Below are 26,528 nucleotides of genomic sequence, written 5' to 3'. Positions count from 1 at the left end.
GTTGTCAAAAACAAATGAAAAATTAGAACTGGCATTTTCTGAGGTACGCCTCAAGTCCATTAAGTGATGCTCCACGGTTGAGAACCACTGCGCTAGACAGACCAGGTACTCCAGAAGAATCAGGTCTCTACCTCCCCATGCTAGTGTGTGAGGGGAGGGGAGCGGAGGCTGGGAAGTTAAAGTGGGGCCGGGGCAACAAACCCCACTAACCCGCCCCACCCTAGCACAGGGAATGCAGGGGGCTAGCAGGGCAAGCTGCAGGCCAAGTCCAGCTGCTGTGAGTAGAAATGATCCCCCTGCCAGCACTTCCCAACTCCAGCCTCATTCCCAACCCCTTACAGTGCTAGCCCAGAAGCACTCAGCCAACGATTTGCCCCCAATCCTCTTGCCACCCAAGAGAGACCTCCTTATAAATGCCCCTCCAGCATCCCCCAGCCTGCATGAGCTGAAAAAGACTACATGAACCACCGCATTCAGATTATACTGTTTACTGGGATCTGGTACTTCATTACAAACATATCAAGTGTTTGTGACAACAGACAAGAACTGAAGGATGTGCAGAACGGCAGGGTCTCTTAGTCCTTGGGTTCTGCACCACAGAACTGCTCCCAACACCATGTGCTGTGATGAGCTGAAGGTGGGGCGGGGTATGGGGAGAGGGGGAGCATGAGTCAGAGCAGCAGCACAAATGTGAAGGATATTGAAGCACAATCCCTCCTGCAATGATTTTACCATTCTCCACCCACCCACTTAAAATTTCACCACCCACCACTGTGAACAACCAGTGGAGAGGCCCCGTCTCGTCCACTTAAGACATGATTAATCAGCTAAGTCATGACTTAAGTGGTCACCCAGCCATATGTCCAATCAGTTACTGGCATGATTTAAAAAAAAAAAAAAAAAAAGAGCTATGATGTTATTCTACAAAATTTGTAGTAACTTTGCAGCTGCACCCATCATGCGATTACTTAAATGTGTAGCCAGGGGCCCCTGTGACTGGGAGCCCCGTCAGCTGAGCAAAGCTCCCAGCTGCAAGGAGCCATGTGTACCCCCCTGGCTTGGAGCCCTGTCAGCTGAGGGGGCTCCTTGCTGCAAGCTTGCTTCTTGCCCATGCAGGGGGAGCCTGGGATTGGATTCCCCCTGCACCAGCAATAAGGCATGATGGAATTTTATCCATACCACAATCACGCCTCCTGCAAATGCACATGTAGCATGGCTGGACATGTGATTGTGCATTAGATCCCACTGCACCCTTACGTGCACCAGTAGAGCAGCCCAGAAGGACCAGGCGTTGTGCTTGCTGGCCATAGTCTGCCAGTTCTCTCGGGCCCCCTGCAACAGAAGGGCAGCAGTATACCCAGCCACCTTGTAAGCCACTTTAGAAACAAGATACCTGGTGCAATTTCTTTGTTGCGAGACACGTTGCAGTACAACCTGAGCCGCCACAACTGCATCTTCTGTTTCCACCCTTAGGACAGCACTGTCTGGGCCACTGCAGCATTGCAGATGTTAGGTCTGCTTAGGCCACTGCAGCAACCTTGCCACGCCCACACATGGCCTGAGACCAGCTCCCTCCTGATAATGTCCTTTCCTGGACCATGTGCCCACCCCTGACAACTGATCCGAAATTTATCTGACTGTGGCAGGACCAGCCTTGCCCCAGCCCCCCAGACAGGTCCCACACTGCTTGTGTACCATCAACACCACTCCAGGGCCTCAGCTGTATCCAGCACTGCTTGAAGCTTGCCTAGGAAACCAACCAACCAGACCACAGAGAGAAATAGAGTTTATTCCTTTGATTAAAAATCTCAGCAAAGAGTACAGCCTGTTCCAGCACCCGGGCTTTGGTCCTCCTGCTGTTAAATAGACCTAAGAAGGGAAATCCTTTGCCCCAGTATGCCTTGCAGTTGAACAGTTCCTTTTAACTTCAGTTCTGCACAAGAGTTGAGTCATACCAGAGCAAAACTCAGCAACAAGTACAGTGTTAAAATGAATGATGGTGATGAACAGGACAGGACAGCGGTGCTCTTGGCAAGACAGTCCAACCACTGAGTGCTTCCCATTGGAAAAGCAAAGTTACTACAGCAGAGAAAAGTCAAAAGGTTCAAAGTCCTCTCGAAAGGCTTTGGACAATGCCTCCTCCTCTTCCTTGGTGGACTTGCACTGCCTCCAGTCTGCCCGATCTGGAATATTCAGGATAGCTTCACTGGCTAGGACTTCCCTGTAACCAAAATAATCAGCTGCAGAACTGTTGCAATCTTTGAAGTGCAAACACACTGCTAGAAATAATAAGACTACAAAATCAAGTACTGTGGGGGCTAGCTAAACACTCATGTTGAATTTAAATAGAAAAACTCCCATTGAATTCACAGGGAGCACATCCGAATTGCATCTGAAAGGAAGCAATTCTTATTATTAACTTAGAAATAAGTCAATATAGAGGCATTACCTGCTTCTTTGCTAAAAAGGACAATTTTCTGGTACTCTGTACAAACATGATTCTTAATCTCCACACTGAACTTTTCCAGTTCAAACATTTTAAAATGATTTGAATGCAGGGACAGGTCAGAATATCAAAGTAGCAGGTGCACAGAATTTTTGCAGAGGGCAAGAAAATGCAAGCCTCATTCTTTAAACAGAGGGTCTTCTGGTACTAAGCACAAATATGGGAGTCAAAAGATGTGTATTCATTCTTTGCCATCATACTGCTCTATGATATTGGGTAAGTTCTTAAATAAGGATAATACTTATCCCACTTGTGAGTGCCTGAGATCTAAAACAAAGATTAAGCTTAATAGCTTACTGTAAATAAGACAAAGTAGCTGGTAATTCCTGGTTCTAAGTATCCCCAGATTCCTTCTCAATGGTTATTGGTAAGGAAAAAAAAAAGTATGGGGAGCATATTAAATACATATGTATATGTACATATTTTATACAACAGAATCAAGAAGGGAGAAAACAAACCTTCCAAACTGCAAGGGAAAATTTTTCTTAATACGATGAAAAAGCTTCTCCCCTGTATCAAGTTCAACATAAAAATATGGCGTTCCTGGCTGTGCAATCTAGAATAGGGAAAGGAAAGAAATTCTGAAACAATCTGCATTTAAGAGACTGACAAAGCTTGGACTCTGAGAAAAATGTGAAAGGTGCCAATTACGTAGTTGTTGATCATTTCCTGTGAGTGAAGCAAGTAGCTGATCTTTAACCACATACCGTTTATTAAATAGTAAAACTATAATTCCATCCAAAGTAGTACCTGGAAAAAACTTGTATAAACTATGTAATGAATATAGTAAAAAAACGGTGGTAACTGACAGGAGAAGCTAGAAGGATCAGTAGGCAAAAATAAAAACCTTAAGCTACCAGATGATTCATTTTTCTAAAAGCCATTTTTTTAATCCAGTTCCTATGAGAAACCTGTAGCATGCCTGCCCACACGTGTGCACACACACACACACACCACCACAATCATCATCTTAGCTTTTAGCAATTTTTATTTGTGACAGATCTAACAAGTTAACATTTTATATCAGGTGAATGTTAACCCTAGCATGATAGCATTTGCGATTTTGCCTAAAATTGCCCACCTGCCTCAATGTGCTTGTCATTATGGCAAGCAAAAAAAAATTTGGAAAAGGTCTTTACAGTATTTGTTAACCCTGAAATTCTGCAGGACACCAAAACAAGAGGAAATTCATCTCACTGATGGCTGAAGCCTCATTTCTGGTTTTCCCATGCCTCTAAGCTTTAATTTCTAGACACTTAGTAGAACAGCAATAATTATCCTGTAAAAAACACAGGGGAACTCCCAGCAAACTGCGTTTTGAGGGAAACTGCTGAGAGCACCTATCTACAAGAACCTCAAGGGATCTGCCTCAAGTAAAAGGAAGAGAAAGTCACATGGGCAATGTTAATGGCTCCTTAAGACAGTATGCCTACACCTACTACTTTCAGAGCTACAGAATACCAGCATATTGCAATATGCCAAGTATCTGCTATTCCAGTTGAAGCCACCTGAAAAATCAAGCTTACAGTCACTTTTACAGCAGCTTAACTTTATCACGCAAAGCTACTTTTAGATGAATTGCCAAAGCAGAAAAATGCTGAGGCAGAGAAAATGACCAGTGAAAGTCTTATTTCTTACTTGCTTGATGTCCGAGTGCTCTGGGAGTTCTAATAATTCAATCTGTTGTTCCTGTGCTTGTACAATAAAGGACTCTTTAATATCTTCAGAAGCACAGCAGGTGAGCGATACAGGAATCACCTAGAGCACACAGATGCCATTTTCATAACAAGACAAGTAAACAAAACATACTATTGACTTAAAAAAGGCAGTAAATCCATCACTGGGGTTTGAACACCCCTCAGTATTGCTCATCATCACGCAAAATAGGTGATCACCTATCTCTACAGACTTAAACTTATGAGACAGATCTATTTTCTTGTGGGAGTTAGAAGCCTAACAGAAAACTGAAAGTCCTAGAACAGTTTTCAAGACAGTCCTCCTCCTCAATACTCTATGTGGTAGTTCAAGGCTGATCTGATACTGTAACTGATCCGCCACAGGAAGACTACCACAATGCATCCTTCGGTATCCAAGGCAGCAGAAACTAATCAAGCATCGCTATCTGAAGATGTTGGCAAAAAATCTGTACGTTACAGCAGGCACTTGAGGCTTCCAGTCTGTTTAGTTACACAAACAGTAGCAGTACACATGCCAATGTAAAGCTAATAAAACTAAAAGAGAAGGAAAGTCTTATATGGAGTTCTTTTGGCTTTTATCAATTGCCCATACACTGCCCCTCAAACTCAGATCTCTGCATCTGCTGTAATAGGAAACATTATGTATGGTCAAGCCCCTGCTTTCTAATAAATAACAATGTTACAAATGTTTTACTTTTGGCCCCCTCTTATCTTTTGATAGGTGGACTTCTACCCACAACCTGGGATGCCATTGAAGGGGTTGAGGGAGAAAAAGAGGCAAGTTTTAAAAGGAACAGGTTACATATAAACCTAAGCATACACTGTGTTAGGTTGTAACCTTACCTGCAATTGTAGGTGTTGACTTCTGTAATTTCTTTCAAACAACACATATCTTTTTCCTTTGCTTTGAAAAAACTTCTTTAGAGCAGATTTGTATTTCTCTACTTCTTCTACTACCTCTGAAGAAAGTTCAACTACAGACTGATAATGCCCAATAGGTAAAATCAGAACATGATCATTGGACAAGCCACCTTTGGCAAGGGCAAGATAGCACTGAAACAAAACAGAGGGTCAGAAACACATAAGCAGCTTTTCACAGCAGAATATTACCATGCTATAGTTCATTTGCTCCTCAAGACAAAATACATTCAGAGAACCATGCTGTGGCTCAGAGCATGAAGATTCAAAAAAACTCTATGTCCTACTTAAGAAACCATTTTGTAGCAATCTATCAATTATTAGCTGACTTAGAAAAGGATAAAGAATTGAAAAAAATACTGCAGATGAATGGGAAAGCTGTTACGCAGACAGCACGACTGAATTAGGCCTCACTGAAGTGACAACAAATAGGATTTCTGGATATGATGCAGCATGGAAAAGAGCATCCCCTTGGACATTCATATTTGAATTTAAAGTAAACAATAAAAGAGTCTGATTGTACAAACACTAATATTCAGTTCACGATTGAGTTATAATTCAACTGAGTCAACTTTAGGCAAAATAGAAAAGCCAACTATTAGCACTAATTCAGCTCAGTTAACAAATCAGGATTTGGGTGATCCTCTATCAAGAGATAAAGTGACTTAAAGAAAAATATCAACACAGAGTATGAAGTAGAAGATTTACTCCTTAAATCCAGAGAATCAAAACAATTACTTGAGCTGAATTTCTGCTGAAAATCAAAATATTTCCCTAACAAAACAGATTCTTAGCCAAGACCTGAGCCTATGCTAGAAAAGTTGTTAGTATAGCAATACAAGGAGGCCCTTCTATTGTACTCATAGCTTATATCATAAATCAGCAAAAAATAAGTCATCAGTCTAGTTTAACCTTATTTCACGCAGGGAACCAAGACATTTCTTCATTGCAGACTTCTGTTAATACAACTGTACAGATGAAGTTATACTAGTAGAACTGCACTCTCACTGCCATTGCTTGTTTTGTTTTTGAGAGAACCACATTACTCTACTGCAGGGGTAGGCAACCTTTTCCAGCTGCAAGCCAGAACAACTCACCCCACGTCAGAGGTGGCCAGGTGCAAGAGCACCTCATTGCCAAAGCTCTATGTCCATGGGCCAGATCCAGTGGCTCTATGTGATGGATCCACAGCCTGTGGGCCATACACTGCAGGCCCCTGTTCTACTGATACAGAGCCAAGCTTCCCAAGGATAGGCAGACTGGCATGAACAACACTTTGCTCCAATACAATTTTTGGACAGAAATACCACAAAAGCACTCATAATATGGACATGGCCTGAGGTATACTGTCAGTTGTATGCTTAGATATGCTCACATACCTGTCTACATTATATGCTCACATACCTATCTACACTAAGACTTCTGCTAGTGCTGAAGCATGATAACCACATATCACACCTAATGAACATTACTATACATTGATAAAAGATCTACCGCAGACCTGATTTTGCAGTGATCCTCCAAGCATAAACCAAGATAAAGCAATCCTGGATGAATAAATAGTAAACTAGTAAGCCATCCTCCTGGGGTTCTCTTCACTTAGTTAGGGACATGGTTTTTTAAAATTTTTTTGAAGATGACACGGAACTCTAATCACAGAAGTGCAAGCTGATGCCACATGCTAATGGCATCCTTTGTTCAAGCAGACTCAGTGCCTATTGTGTCAAGGAAGAGAATGCAAGTTTTGAAAAAATAATCAGGTTTCTGTGACCTTTTGCTGCCTAACACCCCTTTACTGCATAATTTAGGACATCAGACTGCAGTTTCAAGTCAGTTGTTACACAGCAAGATATGTTCTATCACAAGCTTCAGTAGGGCACTGCATTTTTATGTAAACCGTGTGCGCCAGAAGGTACTTACATGCGTGCCAATACTAACTACCAAATGCTTCTCAACCTCAGGGCTGGCAAGACAAAACCAGCAAGGACCCGTTGGCTGGGCTTTAAAAGGGGAAAAAGAAGAAAGAAACAAACCCATAATTCTTAGTGTGAATATTTCATTCTAAGTGTGAGTCACAGTGCAACACTCAACAGTTAAAATGCTTATATTAACATAAAAGTACTCTTTTTGATTAACAACTGGAAAGTGTGCTATGGCTGCTGGCCAACATCCTGTCCATGTAAGGAATGTAACATTGCTGCAGATGTCAAGGGACACAATTACGATAAACATGGTATGTTCACAAGAGAACTGGTGCTACTGTTCAACTAGCCAGCAGCAGCGTTTTTAAGTCAGCTGGGTCTGTGTCTTTAATAATAATATTTCAGGAAGAATCCAGAAGCGAGTTCCAGCTGACAATCCCATATCTGGAAGTATTACAGCTCACAGGATATCAGAAAATGCACCAAATTCTTATGCAAACAGAAGAGGTTACATTATTTACTGCACAGGAGTGCAAGATCTGAGGTTACTGGTACACTGGTGAACTCATACACCAGTTCAGGCCTATCATCAATAGTTTTAGGGTATAGGGAGATAGATGTAACACTTGATTTGATAACAAAGGATGCTGACATAAGTGGTTACAATATAATAGCTATGTCTACAGGAGTCTAGCAATAAGAGCAGAGCAAAACCACAGCTCCTTTAACCCTGTTTCATTCAGGATCAAAATGAAAGTGCATTAGCTAACTACAGGATCACGAAGAGCTAACACTGTGTTCCTGAGTGGCAGCTTCCCCTCCCCTTTAAACACAGCTAAAAGGTATATTTGTCCATACAAGTATCTTCTAGAGCCAGACCCAAACTTTTAAACTTGAGGCCTGCACCACCAGGAGCCACATCACGTGAGCCCACCATATTCTTTCCAACTGGAAACCTGTTCTGTCTTGCATTAAGGCAGCAAAGATGCCCAAATTGAGGGGCTGCTTTTGGCTAAAAGATGAAACTATTTCTGGAGGCCAGCCTTGTTAGAGTACTCTTTCTAATGTAAGTGTCATGTACAATCACTTTATTTAATTATACTTGAGACCCGTTTTGTAAAGTGTGAAGAAATTAGCTTCCTGCATGTAATTTAGGATGTAATCTTTTATAAGTACGTGAATTGCAAAATGTGAAAACCCACTTTGTTTCCATGTTAATGGCACCTTTTGAAACTTAAATAAAACAGCTTTTTTTTTTGTTTTTTTGCAATTCTGAAACTTGTGACCATCTCTAATTTAAAGCTAATTATATCAATAGATTAGGACTCTGAATAGGGCTGAAACACCCTATTCTGCTTCTTAGGACTTGCCCCTTAAGAATGGACAAGTGCACTTTGGGGAAACAGGCAGAACCAAGATAGCTTTCCCTCTGAAGTCCCCACCAGCCCCTTTAGACCAGGGGTGGGCCAAATGGCGAATCTGGCCAGCAGCCGGATTTCATTTCCCAGCAGCCCCTGCCTGTGTGGCCGGGACCAGTTTCCATGGAGACTGGCCCCAGCAGCACTGGCAGGGCGTGTGGCAGAGTGCAGATATGCTCTAGAGCCCAGCTGGGATCTTGCAGCAGTGACAGCATGATCCAGAGTGAGGGCAGAGCCATGATCTGCAGCCTGCATGCTCTAGGCAGGGGCGTGCAGGAAGCAGATCTCGGCCCTGGCTCCTTGCAGTGGTGATAGTATGGTCCAGAGCCAGGGCAGAGCCACAACCTTCCGCCTGCATGCCCCTGCCCAGAGTGTGCAGGCTGCAGATTGTGGTGCTGCCCTGGCTCTGGATCACACTGTCACCAATGCAAGATCCCAGGCAGGCTCCAGAGCAGCTCTGCACCCTGCCACACAGCCTACCAGCAGGGGTGGTGCTATGGGAGGTCTTGGGAGGGCTACAGCCACCCCAAAGTTCTCTGTAGCCCCCCCTCCTAGCAGTGCTGCTGCCACTGCCTGTCCTGCACAGGTGGCAGCAGCTGAGCCCACCCCACTTCCGCCCACAGCACAGTCCTCCCCCAGCAAGAGGCTGGCACTGCTGCTGCCTGCCAGCACAGCTGTTGCTGGAGTCTCCATGGAAATAAGCCCCAGACACATGGGTATGGGGCTGCTGGGAAATGGAGTTCACTGCCAGCTGGACCCAGCTCAGACTTCGCCTCAGACACTAAAATTTAAATGCGAGTTTCTCACTTACGGCACATACTTTTTCCTTCAAATCAGCCAGCCACCGCTGCTAATTGGGGTATTTGTATTTCATAGATTTCAAGACATTTGGGCTGGAAGGGACCTCAAAGGATCATTGAGTCCAGCCCCCTGCCCCAGGGGCAAGAAGTCAGCAGGGATCACAGGATCCCAGCAAGATAAGCATCCAAACAAGTGTTGAAGGTGTTCAAAGTGGGTGCTTGAACCGCCTCCAGTGACAGTCTGTTCCAAACCTTGGGGGCTCGGACAGTGAAGAAGTTCTTTCTTAAGGCCAGCCTGAACCGGTCACAGTGGTGTTTGTGACCGTTCGATCTTGTCATTCCTTGGGGGCCTCTGGTGAACAGTTGTTCCCCCAGATCCTGATGAGCACCCCGATATACTTATAGGTGGTCACCAGATCACCCCGAACCTGCACTTTTCCAGGCTGAATAGCCCCATTGCTTTCAGCCTCTTATCATAACATCTGTTTTCCTGACCTCTGATCATGCGCATGTCTCTCCTCTGGACTCTCTCAAGCTTCTCCACATCCTTTTTGAATTGCGGAGCCCAAAACTGGACGCAATGCTCCAGCTGCAGCCTCACCAAGGCCAAGTACAGTGGGAGAATGACATCCCGGGATTTGCTCGAGAAGCATCTATGGATGCAAGCCAGTGTTTTGCTTGCTTTACTAGCCACAGCATCACACTGAAGGCTCATGTTCATCTTATGGTCAACCATGACCCCCAAGTCCCTTTCATCTGTAGTGCTAACCAGCATAGCACTGCTGAGCCTATAAGCATGGTGTAGGTTTTTCCTCCCAAGGTGGAGAACCTTGCATTTTTCAGTACTGAACACCATTAGGTTCTCATACGCCCATTTCTCAAGTCTGTCCAGATCCACCTGGATCCTATCCTCAGGTGTGGATGCTTTACCCCAGAGTTTGGTGTCACCAGTATTAATCAAGGAAGCTAATTTTCTGCCTGGGATAGTAGCACCCTGCTTTGATTCCTGCTCCATAATGCAGCAACTGTGTTGCCATTCAGACAGCAAGGGAAGGGAATCAAAGTGGCACTCAGGGAAGACGCATAGTTTACCTTGTGGAACACCTGCCAAAAAGGCTCACTGCCACAGGATGCAATTATTTTGTTTTAAGCAACACTAAGGTTCTATCGTCACTGATCACTTTTCTGTAGCTCACATCACTACTGTTTGTATCTTGCGTTTAAAGCATAAAATTTTGTGGGGCAAGGGACCAGTTTTTCCTTTATGCTTGCACAGGACCTACCCGCAATGGCTTTCTCCTTCCAGCTGAGTGCTCAGTTGCCACCACCACCCCATATTTTGCTCTCAATTTTTCTAACAATAGTTTCAAGGGAGCTCCTAAAAAGCATAAAGGTTCTATACTCACGAGGTTTCCTAGCCTGTTTGGGCTGGAAATGTCTTCCCTCCTTCCCATCTGAGGGCCGCTTCTTTCCTTGCTGTTTGCTCAAATCAAAGAAAAATTGACAAGCTGGTTCTTCCTGTTAAGAAAAATAAAACCAAAGCTGATCATCTCTAAGATTATCTATAAATCGGAGACTTAGAGAAGATATTCACTCATTTGCTGAGTAAATATATCGAATACTAAATACTTTAACTTCCTCTAATCAATGAAGCCTCTGTCCACCTAGTTACCACAAGTTCTATGAAGGGGGTTTTGAAATGTTTTCTACAACTGCTATTCCTTCCCTGCTTCCTCTTTGTTTTATGGATTATTCAGATGCTATTTTCCATTTTCTGCCTGGTGCTAGTTCTAGGCCTTTTTTCCCTAAAGGCAAAAAGGAGATCATGTATACAAAAGGTAGAACATACAGTACCTCTGCACCTAGGAGCAACTTTGCCTTCTGTGCCTCTTTCCTAGATTTTCGATATGGGTTTTCAGTGACATCCTGTGGTTGTTTCACCAATTCTGCAGAGTCCATTGAGTTCATTGGGAGAATGCTAAATGCATAGAGATACTGGGAAAAAATAAAAACAGCTTAAAGGACCAGAGATTCAGCCAAGCCAAAAGGCTTTATAAAGTCAGCTCCGAAAATAAAATGCTGGCCTCACAATGTGTGGCCTGCTATGCAAATAAAAATGCAATGAAGACATAGAATATTAAATCAGGCTAGAACAGGACATGTATTAGAAGGCAAATGAAACGGGTCACTTGTGCCAGAAAACAAAGAACCAAAAGCCGACTCAACATGCTTAAGTGACTCATTCATTTTACATTACCATTATTTTTTAAGAACCTTTCTGAACAGCAGCGGTGTCCAGACTTTCTACTACAAAAAGCAGTGGCCAAAATGTGTAAAAGAATATAGAAAAAACATTTTTCAATTTTCCCTATTTTGATATTTGTTGCTTGCTTATTTCTCCCACAATGATTTTTCCTGCCCCTGCTTCTTCCTCCAGAAGACCAGATGCTCTTTCAGCAGCAGTCTGCCCCCTGCTGAAAATTTTAGCCTGCTCTTCTATGCAAGTACATATGAAGTATCAACCAGCCTTCAGTTCTGCTTTTTATGTAGAAAAGTGAAGCTAAGTCACCCGTTGCTGCAGCTTTATGCTTTGAGGCCGTTTAACTCCGCCCCCATCATTATTCTTAAAAACCTACCAACTGCCCCTCTTCACTCTTGCCTCCACAAGGCACTTTGTTAAAATTATACATGGGAGTTAGAACAATTACAGTATGATTTTTCACTATTTGGGTCACCCCAACCCAGAGCCTCTTCCAGACATCTGCCCATATGCAGGTCAGCTGGGTTGGCAGAATGTATCCAGCTTTGTGCAGTGTATATGTCTGTCTGTCTAATGCTATAGTGCATGCTTCTGACTTTCCTGGCTAAGGAAGCAACCAAGAAGTACTAAATGCTGCTCACAGCCCTAGCAGCCAAATGGAAATGTATCCACAACTGCAGTAGAGTAAAAAAAAGGTGCGGGTGAATGGTGGGGGTTAAAACAGCCCTTCAGTAACTTAAAGGGGTCTGCTCCAAGACAAGACAACGACTAATCCTTTTTTCTTTAAAAAAACCCTTCTTTCCATTTCCAAATGAAGGGATGTTTGAGCTTGTTCTCCACATGCATTTGCAAGATACATTCCTGTCCTAATCAAAAATCTGCAGTGCTATTCAAACACCTACTGTGGAATTTTCAAATGGGCTCAGCACTGATCTAACTTTGTCTCTAATAAAGTCAATGCTGAAACTCCCCAAAACTGAGCACTTCCAAAAATCCCATCCCTAGGCTTTAACCACACATGCCTGAGTTAACACTATATCTATTTTCTCTCTCTCTTCTCCACCCTGCCCTGAACATTTTAAGTTAATTGTAAAAGTTTCCATAATTCTTTAGAGCCTAAAGGAGGTATGCCACAGAAGAGTAGAGCCATTTTGAAGAAGTCATAAAAAAGACAACAAGGAAGTGGAAAGTGGTTATAAGTTTAATTTCCTATGCAGCTAAAAATTACTTTAACTAGGAGAACAGATGTGTTTTTATATTTTATTTTTAACCCTCACCTCAAACTCAAAGGATTTATTACTTGAGTGAGGAGGTTCCAACTTTGCTCCAATGCAACTTGACATGTAACTAATATCTGGTAAGACCTACCACCCAGCAACCCTAGCTCTATTCAATCAGTAAATTATGCATCCAAAGATGTGCCCAGTACCACAATGTCTGCATTTAATAGAAGAATAGAATTAAGCATTTGTCATTACCTTCTTCTTATCTGCATTGCCAACATTGGCAAGCGCTATAAATCTGCTCACATGCTGCGCAGTCTCCTGCAGGACGACATGGTTTCTGTGGGAAATCAGATATTTTAAATGCATTTTTGACAACATTTAGAACAACTCTTAGCACAAACAAATGTTTGGCTGATCAGTGGAAGTAGTCAGTAGGGAAGAAGATATACAGCATGTTGTAACTGTAGTAGAATTTCCTTCAAAACATGTTGCCCAAACAAGGCACAATCTGGGTATTCAGGTCTCAGTTCTACAGGGTTTGGAGCTCTCTGGCTCAGATCCAGAACACTTAAGCCTATGCTTAATTGTAAGCAAGTCCTTCCACTGAAGTCGGCAATAAAACTCACCAGCTCACGTTAAGCATATACTTAGGTCCTCTGTTGAATGGAGACCAAAGTTCTCACGGCCATACCAAATTTAGTCCATCGTGCAGGACTTCTGATGGAAGTAGCTAGTGAGACCAGATAAACTAACAACAGCAAGTTTAAGTGCAGGGGTGAGAGGAGATTTAATATTTTAGGCCCTTGGCAGACATTACACTTAAGACAGGTTATTCATATGTGGGGTCAACACAAGAGTCTTAGACTTTAGTCCTATTTTTACTTAAAAGATCTTATCACACTCCATAAAAATGGCCTCAAATATCATTTCATCATTAAATTCAAACTACCAAAATAATTATGCCATTAGTTACGGTTGTGACAACATTAACGTTCTGTTAACACTAAAAGCTCTATTGGCTGCTGTCAATAGCAGTCTGAAACACATGCCCTTGAACTGAGGCTGCAAATAGTTCAACTGCTAACATAGCTGGAACCAAGTCATTCTCGGCACTTGAGTGCCTCAGGATTTGTGTAATAGTGATAAAAAGAGTTCTGTTAAGTCCATACCAGCAGTTACAAGATTTTTCACCCCCAGTTCACTGTTGACAGCTGCTATCAGCAGTAGCTCTGTTTCTTGATAAGAGTTGGTTGGAAGCAGATCATGGTCATAGTCTCCAAGATGCACCATGGGTAATCATTCTAACCAGTTATATATTTTTAAAGTACTGAATTACAATGTGACCGTAGCAAATAATTTTAGAGTTTCTTCCCATACCTACTAGAAAACTAACTTCTATTATGAAATAACAGTGGTTTCACAAGTTCCGACATACCTATAAGGAAGTCTTTCATAATAGGTCTTCTCCAATGCAGCAAAGTGATACCTTGGCTTCAGACTTGTGGCTAGATTAGATACTAACACAGAGCCACATCTCTTAGTATCTATTTCTCCCTACAAAATGCAAATAAAGTTTTATTCTAAAATCTTGTGGGTTTGCAACGCAAAGAAAAGTGGTTCAGCATGGAATTGTGTCCTGTGCATGTTAGAGCCTGCCTAGATAGCCACTGTAGAGTAGCTGAAAAATACCTACGTAATAATGACATCTTTTTCCTAATCAAGGGGTCAAACCTACCCCCACTGAAATAAACACCTGGTGATTGAGCCCCACATCTGTTCCTTGCATAGATTCAGAGATGTAACAGCAAAAACGAGTTTCTGCTTTTCATGTCTTCCAGTCCTGTGAAGCCAAACACAGCTGTGGAAGTCAGCCAGAGTCTGCTTCTCCTCAGGTATTACTTCTAAAAAGAGTTTTAACTGCATATCCTAAACTCCCCAGACACTGCTCTACCACTGTACTGCACACTTAAGTGGACAAAGCACATACTTAAGGTGTAGACATATGTAACATTTGAAATGCTCCAAATGCAGCCGCACTTGAAGCACTTCAGCCACAGACAGATATATAAGCCCCTGCGCCACACCACTGACCAGAGTGCTTTAAAAAAAACAACCACCCAATCACTACGGCTACGTGCAGCAGCATGCTTTTCAGGCAGGATGTGCAACAGAAGGCTGCTGCAACATGCAGCTCTGCTCCCTCCCCCTCCTCCCACTGCAGGGAGTTGTTTCCTCCACAGCTACTTAAGGAGCACTTCTATCATTTTCAGAGCACTTTAAATGGTATGTATATCTGTCCATTTGCATTTGAAGCACTTCAAAGGCATCTGAGGTGCTTCAAATGTTGTGCGCATCCACCACTCCCCTTTATAAAAACTACCGGGTTGCAGATAGGGAACTGGATATAGATAGAGTCTTCACTACAGGGACTTCAAACCAGAAAGAGAGGCTTACGTTTAAAATCACTCTGTGTTTTGTACTATTAACAGTAAGCAGGAGGACAAGGGAGGAAAAAAGAGTCCAAATAAAGTATTTTAAGCCTTAAATGAAAAAATAGTCAGAATTCACAAAACCCATGATGCCATTTTACAGTCACTTCTGTAAGCAGATGACTACTAACATTCAGAGTACATGTAACATCTGCATTCTTAGTTACCAGGATTACGGAACCACAAAACAGGGTACAGGCTTTTGACAAAGCAAGCCTAGCTTTTCATATTTAGGATAGGAGCTGTGATTTGGGGACGCATATTTGGGTACAGAAAAAGTTTTTGGAGTGTCCTGAGAAAATATGGCCCTTTCTTTACCCATTCCTGAAAGGAAAAAAAAAAGGAAAAATGATGCAAACTGTTTTCCTTTAGTGAAAGCTCTTCTTTCATCTCTCTAATCCATCTGCTTTAAACTAAGAAATGTTATACAGCATGACAAAAGAAAGATGGGGACAGGAGGCAGAGAAACAGTAAACACTGCTTTTTGCTAAACTAATCATCTGCAGTAAATGAACAAGGAACAAAAACTGAAAGGGGAACAAACAAGCATTTGCTACAGGCCCTCAGCACAGAAGGAAAGAAAGGACTTCACGTTCCTGAGGTGCTCAAAATATTGTATGCCTGGATATTTTGCAATGCACACAGCTAAACAAGGACCAAAACATTGTTCCTTCTGTAACTGGAGAAATGTCATGTTTCAGAAAGCAAAGAACACAAGCTAAGAGAAGCTATCCTTATATATAGACAGGAAAGAGAAGAGAACACAAAATTGGGAACCATGACATATCAGAACTCAGCATGGCAAGGAACAGAGGAGCAAAAAGTCAGAAAACTTCTATATTGAATGGATCCTTCTTTCATTGGAATCCTTTAGACCTAGCCCAGCTCAGACATCTACAAAAAGTGATCCAGTCAGGATGAGCGTAATTTAAATAATCTTTATTCTACCATGCTATACTCTAGCCCTTCTTGAACTTCTCTACGTAGCTTTATTGATTCCCCAAAATACATTATGGATATGGCAATATTATTCCAAAAATATGGAAATACACCCAGATAACCAACTCTGTCCTGCAATGGTATCATGATAAACAATTACAATTTACACCCAATACTGTTTGAAATCCCAGATTAAACAGGTTTTAGAGACTTTAATGTTTTAATTTTGATTCTACAATGCAACTTTATAACAAAGTTAAATTTGCTTGGATGTCTTACCTATACAATTCCTATGATTGGCTTATGATATAGTTCTTCAGCTCAATTTTCTGGGTTTATAGCATCTAGTTTTGGAATACTTACAATACCCCTATGATGCACTTGAATAGCATCCCTATAGTGACTTTTATCCTAAGATTATGTACAATTTCCTCAATTTTAATTCCATATTAATTCAATGTGTGTGTCAAAGTCACCATGGATTTTTTAAAATTAAATCTAGTATTAGAATTGTTAATAAAAAAGAGCCAGAGAGAATATTACCACGCGAAGTCTAATATTTTGAAGCCTCATTTTTTATGTTAATATTTAAGGGCAAATTTACCAATATGCACTAGTTATTTTGTCAGGTACTCTGCAGTATCAATGTATTTATCACCATGGAACTATAAGTGAATCCTTTAATTTCTAGCCACTTCTCATCTTGATACATTCCTGCTTATTTCCTAGGCTGCTTGGAGCAGTGATCACATGTCTCGATTTGGGATGTACTTTCAATGCTCATGGGTATCGAGACAAAAAAAACAAAAATCTCTCGTGCCGATTCCAGGCTTTCAAAATTTGGGAAGTAATTTCAAATTTTCCAGCCCTTCTGGCTGGGAGCCTCAGTTCAGTTTGGAATACTTTTGGTTAAAAACAATGGCACAAACAAAAATTTATCCTCAGAATTCACACAGCAAGAAACAGACAACATTGTAAGTCAGACTTCTGCTTACAAAAATAACCACAAATTTTTAAAAGTTTGGCAAAGAACAGCTATTCTCAAGTAACATCAAGGGTGCTCAGGGTACAATGCTCTTGTTATAACATATTTTCAACAGAGACTATTTAAGTCAGTTTTTCACATGAAGTATAATGTAATAGAGGGCTAGGGGTCTAACAGCAAAATGACACTGGAAATGTTAAGAAGTTCTATTATGCAATTTAAGAACACATGGCTAAAGGAACAAGAAAAGGAGAGTTCTAAACATACACACACAGAGTAAGATAACAAAGGACAATACATTAAAAATAATTTAAAAGTTTAAATACCAGGGTTCAACAACAGAGAACCTCAGACACAGTAGCCAGACAGCATTGTAAGTAGGAAAGAGAGCATCACTGGCCCACTTGGTATAGTCTCCAGGCCCTTCCCATCCCCGCTGGTTCACAATTCCTGCTTCACTGGTAAGAGAACATGAGCTTGAGGAATAGCTGTGATCCTTCTTGATTCACCCAGGTCCTCCATGTGAATTCCCCTTAGTCTCCACAAATGACTCTGTCCTATACTCCAAGGCCTCACTGCTACAAGTATGGGCCCTGTGAATCATCATCTGTATGCGGCAGATGGAGATTCTCGGCCAAGAAAAAATTGGCCTGCAGATTAAAAATACAAACTTTAAAGCTAAAGTGTTTTTCTCACCGTCACAAAGCAACCCATACCTCCCCTATCTTTGACCAAGAGCAAAACAGAAATATTTAAGCAAGGAAAAGGTTTGAAAATAGGGATGCAACAATACAATTTTTTTTGGCTGATACCAATGGCCGTTTATTAGCCAGACCCACAGATACCAATCCGATTGCCAATACAGCCAGGCAGCTTGGAGAGCAGTGTCCAGCTGGTAAGTCTAGGAGGGAAAGGGAGGGAGGGACAGATCAAGGCCCCCACAGTGAGGGAGGGAATGGGGCTGGAGCAGGGCATGGAGCGGAGCTGTGGTCAGCTGATCCAGGGGGTGGGGTGGGGCGCACACTGGGGTGTCCTTCCGCCCCAGATTTGTGTGTGCATGCAGATGGCATTTATTGTGAACATTATCAGCCACATCGGCCACAAAAAGCTGATTGCTGATAATGTCAATTTTCCTTTTATTGATGCTGATACAATATGGACCAATATATCGGTACACCTCTATCTAAGAAATTTAAGAACTAAAAACTGGGAGGAGGGAGAGGCAACTTGACAGGAAACAAACTGAACATTATATCTGGTGCTACCTGCACTGACTCGAATCAACTGACATGTAGGAGAAAACTTCATATGGGTCAGCAACATTGAAAAAAGGTACTGAGCAACACTTGCCCAGAATAACGTTTGTTAGCAGGTATATGTGTCAATACTGTCTTGGGGTGAATCAGCCCAATAAAAGACTTTTGGTAAACCATCTCATGTGCCCAGTTTACCCCAGATCAATTGACAGAGGCCAAAGAGGAGACAACTGACAGCTAGTTTGCCTAGAGTTGCCATAGGCTGCTTACACAGAGTGAAGTGAAAGCTGGCAGCAGAACCACCCATGAGAAAGGATCTTTAAAGATAACATGACAAACAGGCTGCATAGGAATTGGCTCAGCAAAAGCAAAGCACTGGGTTTAGCATATAGTCACAATATTTCAGTACCATTGTAAGAAGCATGACTAGGGTATCATCAGAAAGAGAGCTGCTAGTCTGCAAGGATATCAGAGCATAAGAAATGTACAGAAGGGATGCTAAGATGATCAGGGAAACAGAAAACCTAAACTTACAAGAGCTTGGCTTGTTTGGACTAGTAAGAGTGAGAAAAGACATGATTTTTATCTATAAACCCACCAGGACACTAAACAACAGGAAGCCAGGTCAGCTATTTAAGCTCAAGGACAATGCTAGTAAAAGGACAAGACTACATAAACTATTCATGAATAAACTGAGACTGGAAATTAGAAAAATGTTTCCAACCATCACAGAAGTGAAGACTTGAAACTGATTCCCATAGGAGCTGGGGGGATAAAGGCCTAACCTAGGTTTGGAACAAGGAACAATGTATAGCAAAAGAGGCCAGGGCTTTGTCATACATCAACTGCTCTGCATTAACTATATGCATTACTTTTACCCTGTGGTAAGTGGAAGCTAAAACACAACATTTTAGATCTCTCTGAAAGAGGGATAGGTTCTCATGAGTTCATATATTATAAGACAGAGCTTGGTCATTTTATGAATGGGATTTACCCAATGTGGTTGCCTCTAACTGCAGGGGACTTGATTTTATCAATATGTCCCTCCCTGTGCTATAACTGTTCCCTGGCCAGAACATGGGCTCAGGTTCTACTACAGCCCCAGCTACTCAGGACAAAAATTATAACAGAGTCCTAAGAAGGATAAAGAAAAATTATGGATGTATGAGCTCTACAAGAAGTCAAGGAACTACTCAAGAGGCTGAAAGGACCCTTACAAAGGGAGAATTTCAGCTTTTAATCAGAGGTTCAGAAACAGACCTACAGTGAACAATAAAAAGATTACCAGCAGTAGGAAACCAATGGCAGCAGATATGCCTTGACATAACGGAAAGATAAGCTGATGTTTCCAAACATTCTGCTGAAGGGCTGTGACCAAAATCAAATTATTCAGCACTTCATACACAAGTGTGGAACTAACAATATGTACAAGATCTGCAAGAGAGCTAATCAAGATTCAAAACATTAGGCAGGCATGAATGTGGTTCAAATCTGTAACCCTGAAATAAGCCTAGTGAAAAAGAATTAGTCCAAAAGAAAAACAGCTCCTTGAGTGAGTGATAATTCACTGTCTGGATCCAAGAACACACCACAGACCTCACATATCTGAGAGCTCATGTACACAGTGGGAAATGTCAAGCACACTCAGGAGAGAAGCCAGTCTGCTAAGATATCCCCTAAAGCTTTTATAAAAATCTAAACTTGCAGTGGTAGTTCTGGCTGCAAATTGCTAAAGCAAGCAGAAGTCTGAGTAATAATTAATTACATGCTCAATCCATTTCAACTGAATACTTACAGAACTATTTCCAAAATTCCCTACGTCCCTGGGCCAAGGAGAGGTCAGCAAAATATCCACACCTTTGAATTTTGGAGTTGATAACAAAGATGTTTGTAATTCCATCACATCCTTGGAGCTAAAACTGTATGCAGGGGTTGGCTCACTCAATGATTCTGTACCACTCAAGTAGGCAATCTGCAATCCTGACGTGCCACTGAAGATACCTTTACGACCTGTATTAAACAAACATACATATAAAATATTCACTATTAAGTGCATAAGAAGGATTTATCTTGTGTCATTCTAACAAATCTCTGATTATAGGAAACTCTGGTAATCTATTAAATTGTGGTCAGGACTCAAATGATGCAACTCAGGGACTTGAACTTCTTCTCCATAAAAAACATTGAGGCAGTCCTCCCAATTTATTTATTTTTAATTATTCCACTCTCCCCTCCCACAGTAATGTTGCCATCAAATGCCCAGTATAGCAGATTATCAACGAAATTATAATACAAGAATATGGGGCTTATGGTTGACAGTTTAATTGTGAAATCAGGAATTCAGACCCAGGGTTCCCAAAGAGAATCATAACTCTGCTTTAAACACATACCTTAATATAAGTATGTCATTATATACAAAGTTCAGTGCTACCCTTGTACATCTAAAAAAAGAGGCAAATGAAAAGGTGCAGTTCCTTTCCACTCTATCTAAATATACTATTTACCAAATATGATGGCATAATACAATGAGCATGATCACAAATTGAAGGACCTCACTATAAGGAACACACAAAGGGTAAACATTAGATAAAGTCAAAATAGAAATCTACATTAGCTAAAGACTGGCAAGTAAGATACTCTGACAGGCTCCAAAGGCGTGCAAAAATGTTAAAGTTATTGTTTAACCCTTCAATCTGCAAGACTTCATATGCCAAAGGCTTTATGAGCGGTACATTAAGGTATGAATTTAAACCAAAAAAATAGCTTTAAATCAGTGAGTTCCCACATTTTTGGCTGTTAAATTTGGCCTGAAGCATTTTTTAGTACACTAACAGCATATGTTTATATAAAAAGGCTTTATTATGACACTTTCTACTGTGGCAATACAAAATAGAAGTGCTACAGATACTCCTTAAAATTATCCCAATTGTGATAAATTATTTTAATGGTAGCATCGATATTTTAGGACCATTTTACCCTGTTACAACCTAAGTCTGCACAGTGCCTCAGCAAGAGTTTAAGAAAAACAATGAATAAACCTGTTAGACTAGGCAGAGGAAAAGTATGCTGTCAACTCAAACAGAACAAAGTGTTTATTTGGCTTAGCTAAAATCCTAGATGTCATATGGAAAACTGTCACTTTCCCCTACAGGAGGCAAAAAATCAAACACATCTGAGGAAGGCAAATACAGGTTGGGGTCTCAGACAAGTTTAAAGCAAACACTGTCCTGGCTCAATAACGTATGACAGAGTGAGCTGTTTGACTGCACCTTCAAATGCATTACCTGTCAGATTCTACACTTCAGTGCAGAAGACAGCAAAGCTAAGAAAGCAAGAAAACATCTGACCTGCTGACTGCCACCAGCAAGTTAGGTTTGGGGAGGACAGACAATGATGTGCGAACTGAGGGGACATTCCAAAGATAAAAGGGAGGAATGCTTATCTTGGGGTGGGTAGGATACTTAGGCAGAGGTGGGCCTTAACACTTCAGTACAAACTGTGCATGTGGGATATGGGAGAGGGTTCAGCGACTCCAAATGCAATAAATGTATAACTGAATTAGAAAGTGCAGAACTGAATATTTATTAGCACAAAAAGGGGTTCCTCCCAGAGTTGGCAACTTCATCAAAACTTTTCCCTGAGCTATCTGAGTTAGTGCCAATAGGCTGGGAAGCATAATGGAGCACAAGATTCATAGTTGATCACCTTAAAGTACAGAAAAGGATTTTACTCAAACTTTCCAAAAATCAATTCATCTTGGACTTAAAAACCAAGTCTCAGAAATATTAGTTGAAACAATTTCTGGAGAAAAGAGGTTTGGAACAAAAAGGCAGTTAACTACAGCAAAACTTTAATTTGAACATTTCAGCAGAAATAAATTCATATCAGATTTACATCACAGAATATCTGTATCATTACCTAAGTAAGTAATGTTTTCAGCTAATTCACAACCACTGACATCTGGAAAATAATGTACAGTCTCTTGGTTATTGGCTCCCAACACATAAGTCTGAATAGGTGCTGAGGAAGAAATACACAAGATTAGAATCCAGTTATTTCAGAAGCATAACAATTATTTTATCTTGCAGTTCCTAAGGAAATCCCTTTAAATCCTATGTTTCCCAAGTAAAGATTCATTACAGAAAAAAAAACAATGGACTGTAGTTATACATCCCCACATCTAAATTAATAAGTATTGGATGTGTGTTCCTGTCTTTCCTTTCTGCAACCATCCAGGAGAGAACTTGGCCCTGCACCTATTTCCCATTTTCTACTCGGGACAGTTTTCCCAGAGACCCAACAACTAGGTCAATTCAAACCAAGATTTTTCTTCTCCAGCTTATAAAAGAAAATTGTTTGTAATACCACACAAAAACCCCATCAAAAACAGCCACATTTTGATGGACCTGTACAGATAATAAACAGTTTGGAAACAACCCCTATACACTAGGCAGGATAAAAGAGACAGAGTGAGGGGAATCGGGAGGCCGAGTTAACAAAGCTTAGCAGGAAAACAATTCACGGCACTCTGTTTACTAACCAATGCCACAGGTAGGCTCCAATGAGAAATTTCACAAGATAAAGGTGATAGGGTTTACAAGTTTTCCCCAGGTAGCTTCTTTCCTAAATGAGGTAGAGCTAGAAAGCACACCAAAAGGGGAAATCAGGGAGAAGCAGACAGGCAAGCCATCAAGGCAGTAAGTCATACAGAATTCCACAGAGGGAGAGAATTGTCACTTATACTCATAGAACTGAGTGATAGCACAGCTGCATGGAAACGGTCCTCCCGTGCCTCTCCTGTTCTGGCTATAGATTACTTAAAAAGTATTTTTGGACCTGATAGATGCCTGCACAGGTAAAATAAACCAATGAGCACCTCCAAGATGGAAAGTCAAAAGGGAAAATGCTCTACCTCTGATTTTTTACCAATAGTTAATTTTAAAGAAACACCATCACACACACTTTGATAATGCTGCTAGGAGGAGACCACTCAACAATATGAAATCAGTATGGCTTGCTATTATTCATCATCAGCCTGAGCTACCCATCGATCAGTGTTAAGGAAGAAACAACCCAGCCTTGCTGACTGGCAAAGAAATTATACAGACAGCAATAAACTGACCAGGAACAGCAAAAGATACAAACCAAACATTACATGGACTGGTATGCAAGAGGGACTAGTGAATATTTCTCACAGCAATCCACATCCCATCTATATGCATGTTGTCATTGGAAGCAGGCAACAAGGGGCTGCAATGGGAAGCATGTACAAATGCAAACCCTCATCCTTTCAGCACCACTAACCACAGTGCCATCAGGTTTCCATAAGCAACAGTTAAATAGCATATATGCCACCCCCCCCAACAATATGGACTCCTTATTCATAGGAGTAAGATCAGAAACATTCACCAATCAAACAAGCAATGCAATACAGGAATTAGATGTACACTGAAGACCCTGTTCAGTAAATATCTGAGGCTGTGTCCAGCAACATCCCAGGGCCTTGTACTCATCCTTACCTTTCTTGACACCTGTCTGGTACTCCTTCCACTCTGTTTCTGAAGTAGAGCCAAAGAAATTTCCAACGCACAAGAGCATCTAAAATCATTAAAAAAAAATGGAAGAATTCTTTATGGTGTTAAATTATAAAATATGGCTGCCTAGATATTCTGCCTTATTGACAAGCATTTGAGTTCAAGGATTAATTACTTGGGATTTCATTTAATTTGATATACATAATTAAAAAAAATCCTTAACGTTTATTAAGCAGGAGACAGACTACACCACATTTCAAATTAAGAGATTAAATAAAGATCCTTTAATTGACCCTCACATGAATATAAGCTGTCAGTGCGATGCAGTGGCCAGCACAGCAAACAGCATGCTGGCATGCAACAACCAATGCATCTCATGTAAAACTAAGGAAGCGATACTCCTGCTGTACTTCGCACTGGTAAGATTGCAGTTGGAGTAGTGCATCCAGTTCTGGATGCTACACTTCAATAAGGAAGTGGAAAAAGTTGAGACAGTCCAGAAAAGAGCCACCCGTATGATCAGGGACACTTGCAAGGCAAGCCATACAAGGAAAGGCTGAAGGACCTGGGCCTCTTTAGCCTGAAGAAAAGAAGGCTGAGAAAGGACTCGATCGTGGCTTACCGCTATAATCAGAGTAGTGTATTAGGAGCTTGGTGAACAACCATACACTAGGGCAACCCCAGGGAAAACCAGGACCAATGATACAAACTTCTGGAAGGCCACCTCAGGCATAATACCATGAAAAACTCCTTCACAGTCAGGGTGTCCAGACTGTGGAATAAACTCCCTCCAAAGGTGGTACAGTCACCTACCTTGGTGGTTTTCAAGAGGAGACTGGACAGTCACCTCGCTGGGGTCACCTAACCCCAGTTGTCTTCCTGCCTAGAGTGGGGAGTTGGACCCAATGATCTCTGAGGTCCCTTCCAGCCCCTAACATCTATGAATTTCCCTCTTTATCTTCATCAGAAAGGATATATGCTGGGTTATTGTTTGGGCTGGACTAGATGACCTTGGCAGGTCCCTTCCAGCCCTAGTTTCCTGAATGTGCTTCCAATAAAGGAACCATATTAGGGGGTTATCAAGGCTGTCATACCAATTAATTAAAAGGCGCTTAGGATGCTAAAGTATTACTGATTTTGTTGACCAAATTCTAAAATTGACTGCTTAGGCTGCGGCAAAACTGTTGCCTTTTTTGGACATCACTACTACCTGGGAGGGAGGGAGGAAGGTCACTTTATAATCCCTGCGCCAGGGGGTGGTGGACAGTGTTAACTCCCAGGGTGCCAAAGCCACACTGAAACAGCAGCTTCAGCAGGTCAGGAGATGAAGGTGGTATGGCAGGGGCTGCTGACAGCTGCAGCAACGAGCCCTGTGGGACCAAACAGGCCCAGGGATGCGGACAGCCCAGCTCGCTAGAAGCCCTGCCGGCTGCAGAATCCACCTCCAGGGCTGGTCGCTCAGCACCTCTGTGCCGGAGTGCGGTGCAGGAGCAGCAGACCTACAAACCTTACCTCAAACGCGCCGCTTTTCTTCTGCACGGCTCGCACCCTGCTGAACAACGTGTCGAGTTTCCCTTCCACGTCCCCACAGGCCAGGCTAGGGAGAGAAGCACAAACAAGGCAGCTCCAGCAAAGGTGCGTGTTTACAGCCCGAGGTGGCAACATCCAGGACGACGACAGGCCCCGCACCCCACTCCCCCGGGTCCCGCCGCCGCCTGAGGCCAATTCCCTCCAACAGAGTGAGTGACTCGCGACATGAAGCCGGGGGGGCGGGCTCCGCGGCGCTTCCCGCAGCCTCGCCCCCTGCTCGGCCCGGCACTGCTCACACTCTGAGGGGCGCCCCCGCCATCTCAAACCCCCGCCTGGAGCCCCGCGCCGGAAGTCCCGCCCCCACGCATCCCGCTCCTGGCAGATTTCCGGGTGCGTTGGTAAAAAGCCTCCCCGCGGAGCAAGCGGTCGTAGGTTCCGCCCCGCCCCCGGAGAACGGGCTTCCGACTCGCTGCTTTCCCGGGCAGCCTCCGCGCTGCCCGCTGTCCTGGGAGCCGCGGCCGCCTTTCCGCCTACCGTCTCTGTACCCCACCAAAGCCGCGCCCCCCCGACTTGACCTTGTGCAACGCCCAAAGGCTTCTCCCGCCGGGCTTCCTCCCCCGGCTCTCCCCAGCCCCTGCGGCATCGCCACCCCCGCCCCCTGCACGGGCTGCCCCTGACGGCAGGGGAGTGCGGGTGCTGGGTGGGCACGTACACAGGGGAGAGTCGGGGACACTTCTTCTCTAAGGCCTAGAAGGACCAAAAGATGCCCAAGGCTGCCAGCGAAGCGACCTGAAGAGACAACAGCGACTGGACACAAAGGCAGGAGGACACACGCCAGAGAGGATTAGTTATGGAAGCTGCCATCAATATGAAACGTTACCTTTTAGAGCGAGCGGGAGAGATGATAACGAGGACTAGCCATGCAGCTGGAGGCAGTGGTGGGAGTCTGGATGAGGACCTGAAGGAGGAGAAGAGGGGATGGTCTACAAACTGTGATTTGTCTACAGCTTGAGAACAATAGGACCCAGAAAGCAACCCACTAAATACA

General features: G+C 42.6%; 1 protein-coding gene across 5 annotated transcripts; it reads right to left on the bottom strand.

Moving 5' to 3' along the window:
* Positions 1–1,770: 1,770 nt before the first annotated feature.
* CWF19L1 (CWF19-like 1, cell cycle control (S. pombe)) lies at positions 1,771–25,854 on the bottom strand. 5 transcript variants are annotated; one of them, XM_019547700.1, is made up of 14 exons: positions 25,777–25,853; positions 25,463–25,547; positions 23,936–24,014; positions 22,335–22,436; positions 20,212–20,426; positions 14,183–14,301; positions 13,000–13,084; positions 11,116–11,256; positions 10,668–10,779; positions 7,042–7,121; positions 5,047–5,256; positions 4,145–4,264; positions 2,965–3,062; positions 1,771–2,221 (listed from the first exon to the last, which is right to left on the bottom strand). In XM_019547700.1, exons 1-14 carry the CDS (start codon positions 25,797–25,799, stop codon positions 2,080–2,082), a joined length of 1,611 nt encoding a protein of 536 aa, XP_019403245.1. In that variant the 5' UTR covers positions 25,800–25,853; the 3' UTR covers positions 1,771–2,079. The 5 variants fall into 5 exon arrangements, with proteins under 5 accessions (XP_019403245.1, XP_019403247.1, XP_019403244.1 ...); XM_019547702.1 differs by lacking the exon at positions 4,145–4,264 and having other exon boundaries at positions 25,777–25,854; XM_019547699.1 differs by lacking the exon at positions 25,777–25,853 and having other exon boundaries at positions 25,463–25,639.
* Positions 25,855–26,528: the final 674 nt, after the last annotated feature.

This window comes from Crocodylus porosus, unplaced genomic scaffold (genome assembly GCF_001723895.1).
Source record: "Crocodylus porosus isolate Cpor-Errol unplaced genomic scaffold, CroPor_comp1, whole genome shotgun sequence".
Taxonomy (NCBI): domain Eukaryota; kingdom Metazoa; phylum Chordata; order Crocodylia; family Crocodylidae; genus Crocodylus; species Crocodylus porosus.
This window is presented reverse-complemented; position numbering and strand designations above follow the sequence as displayed.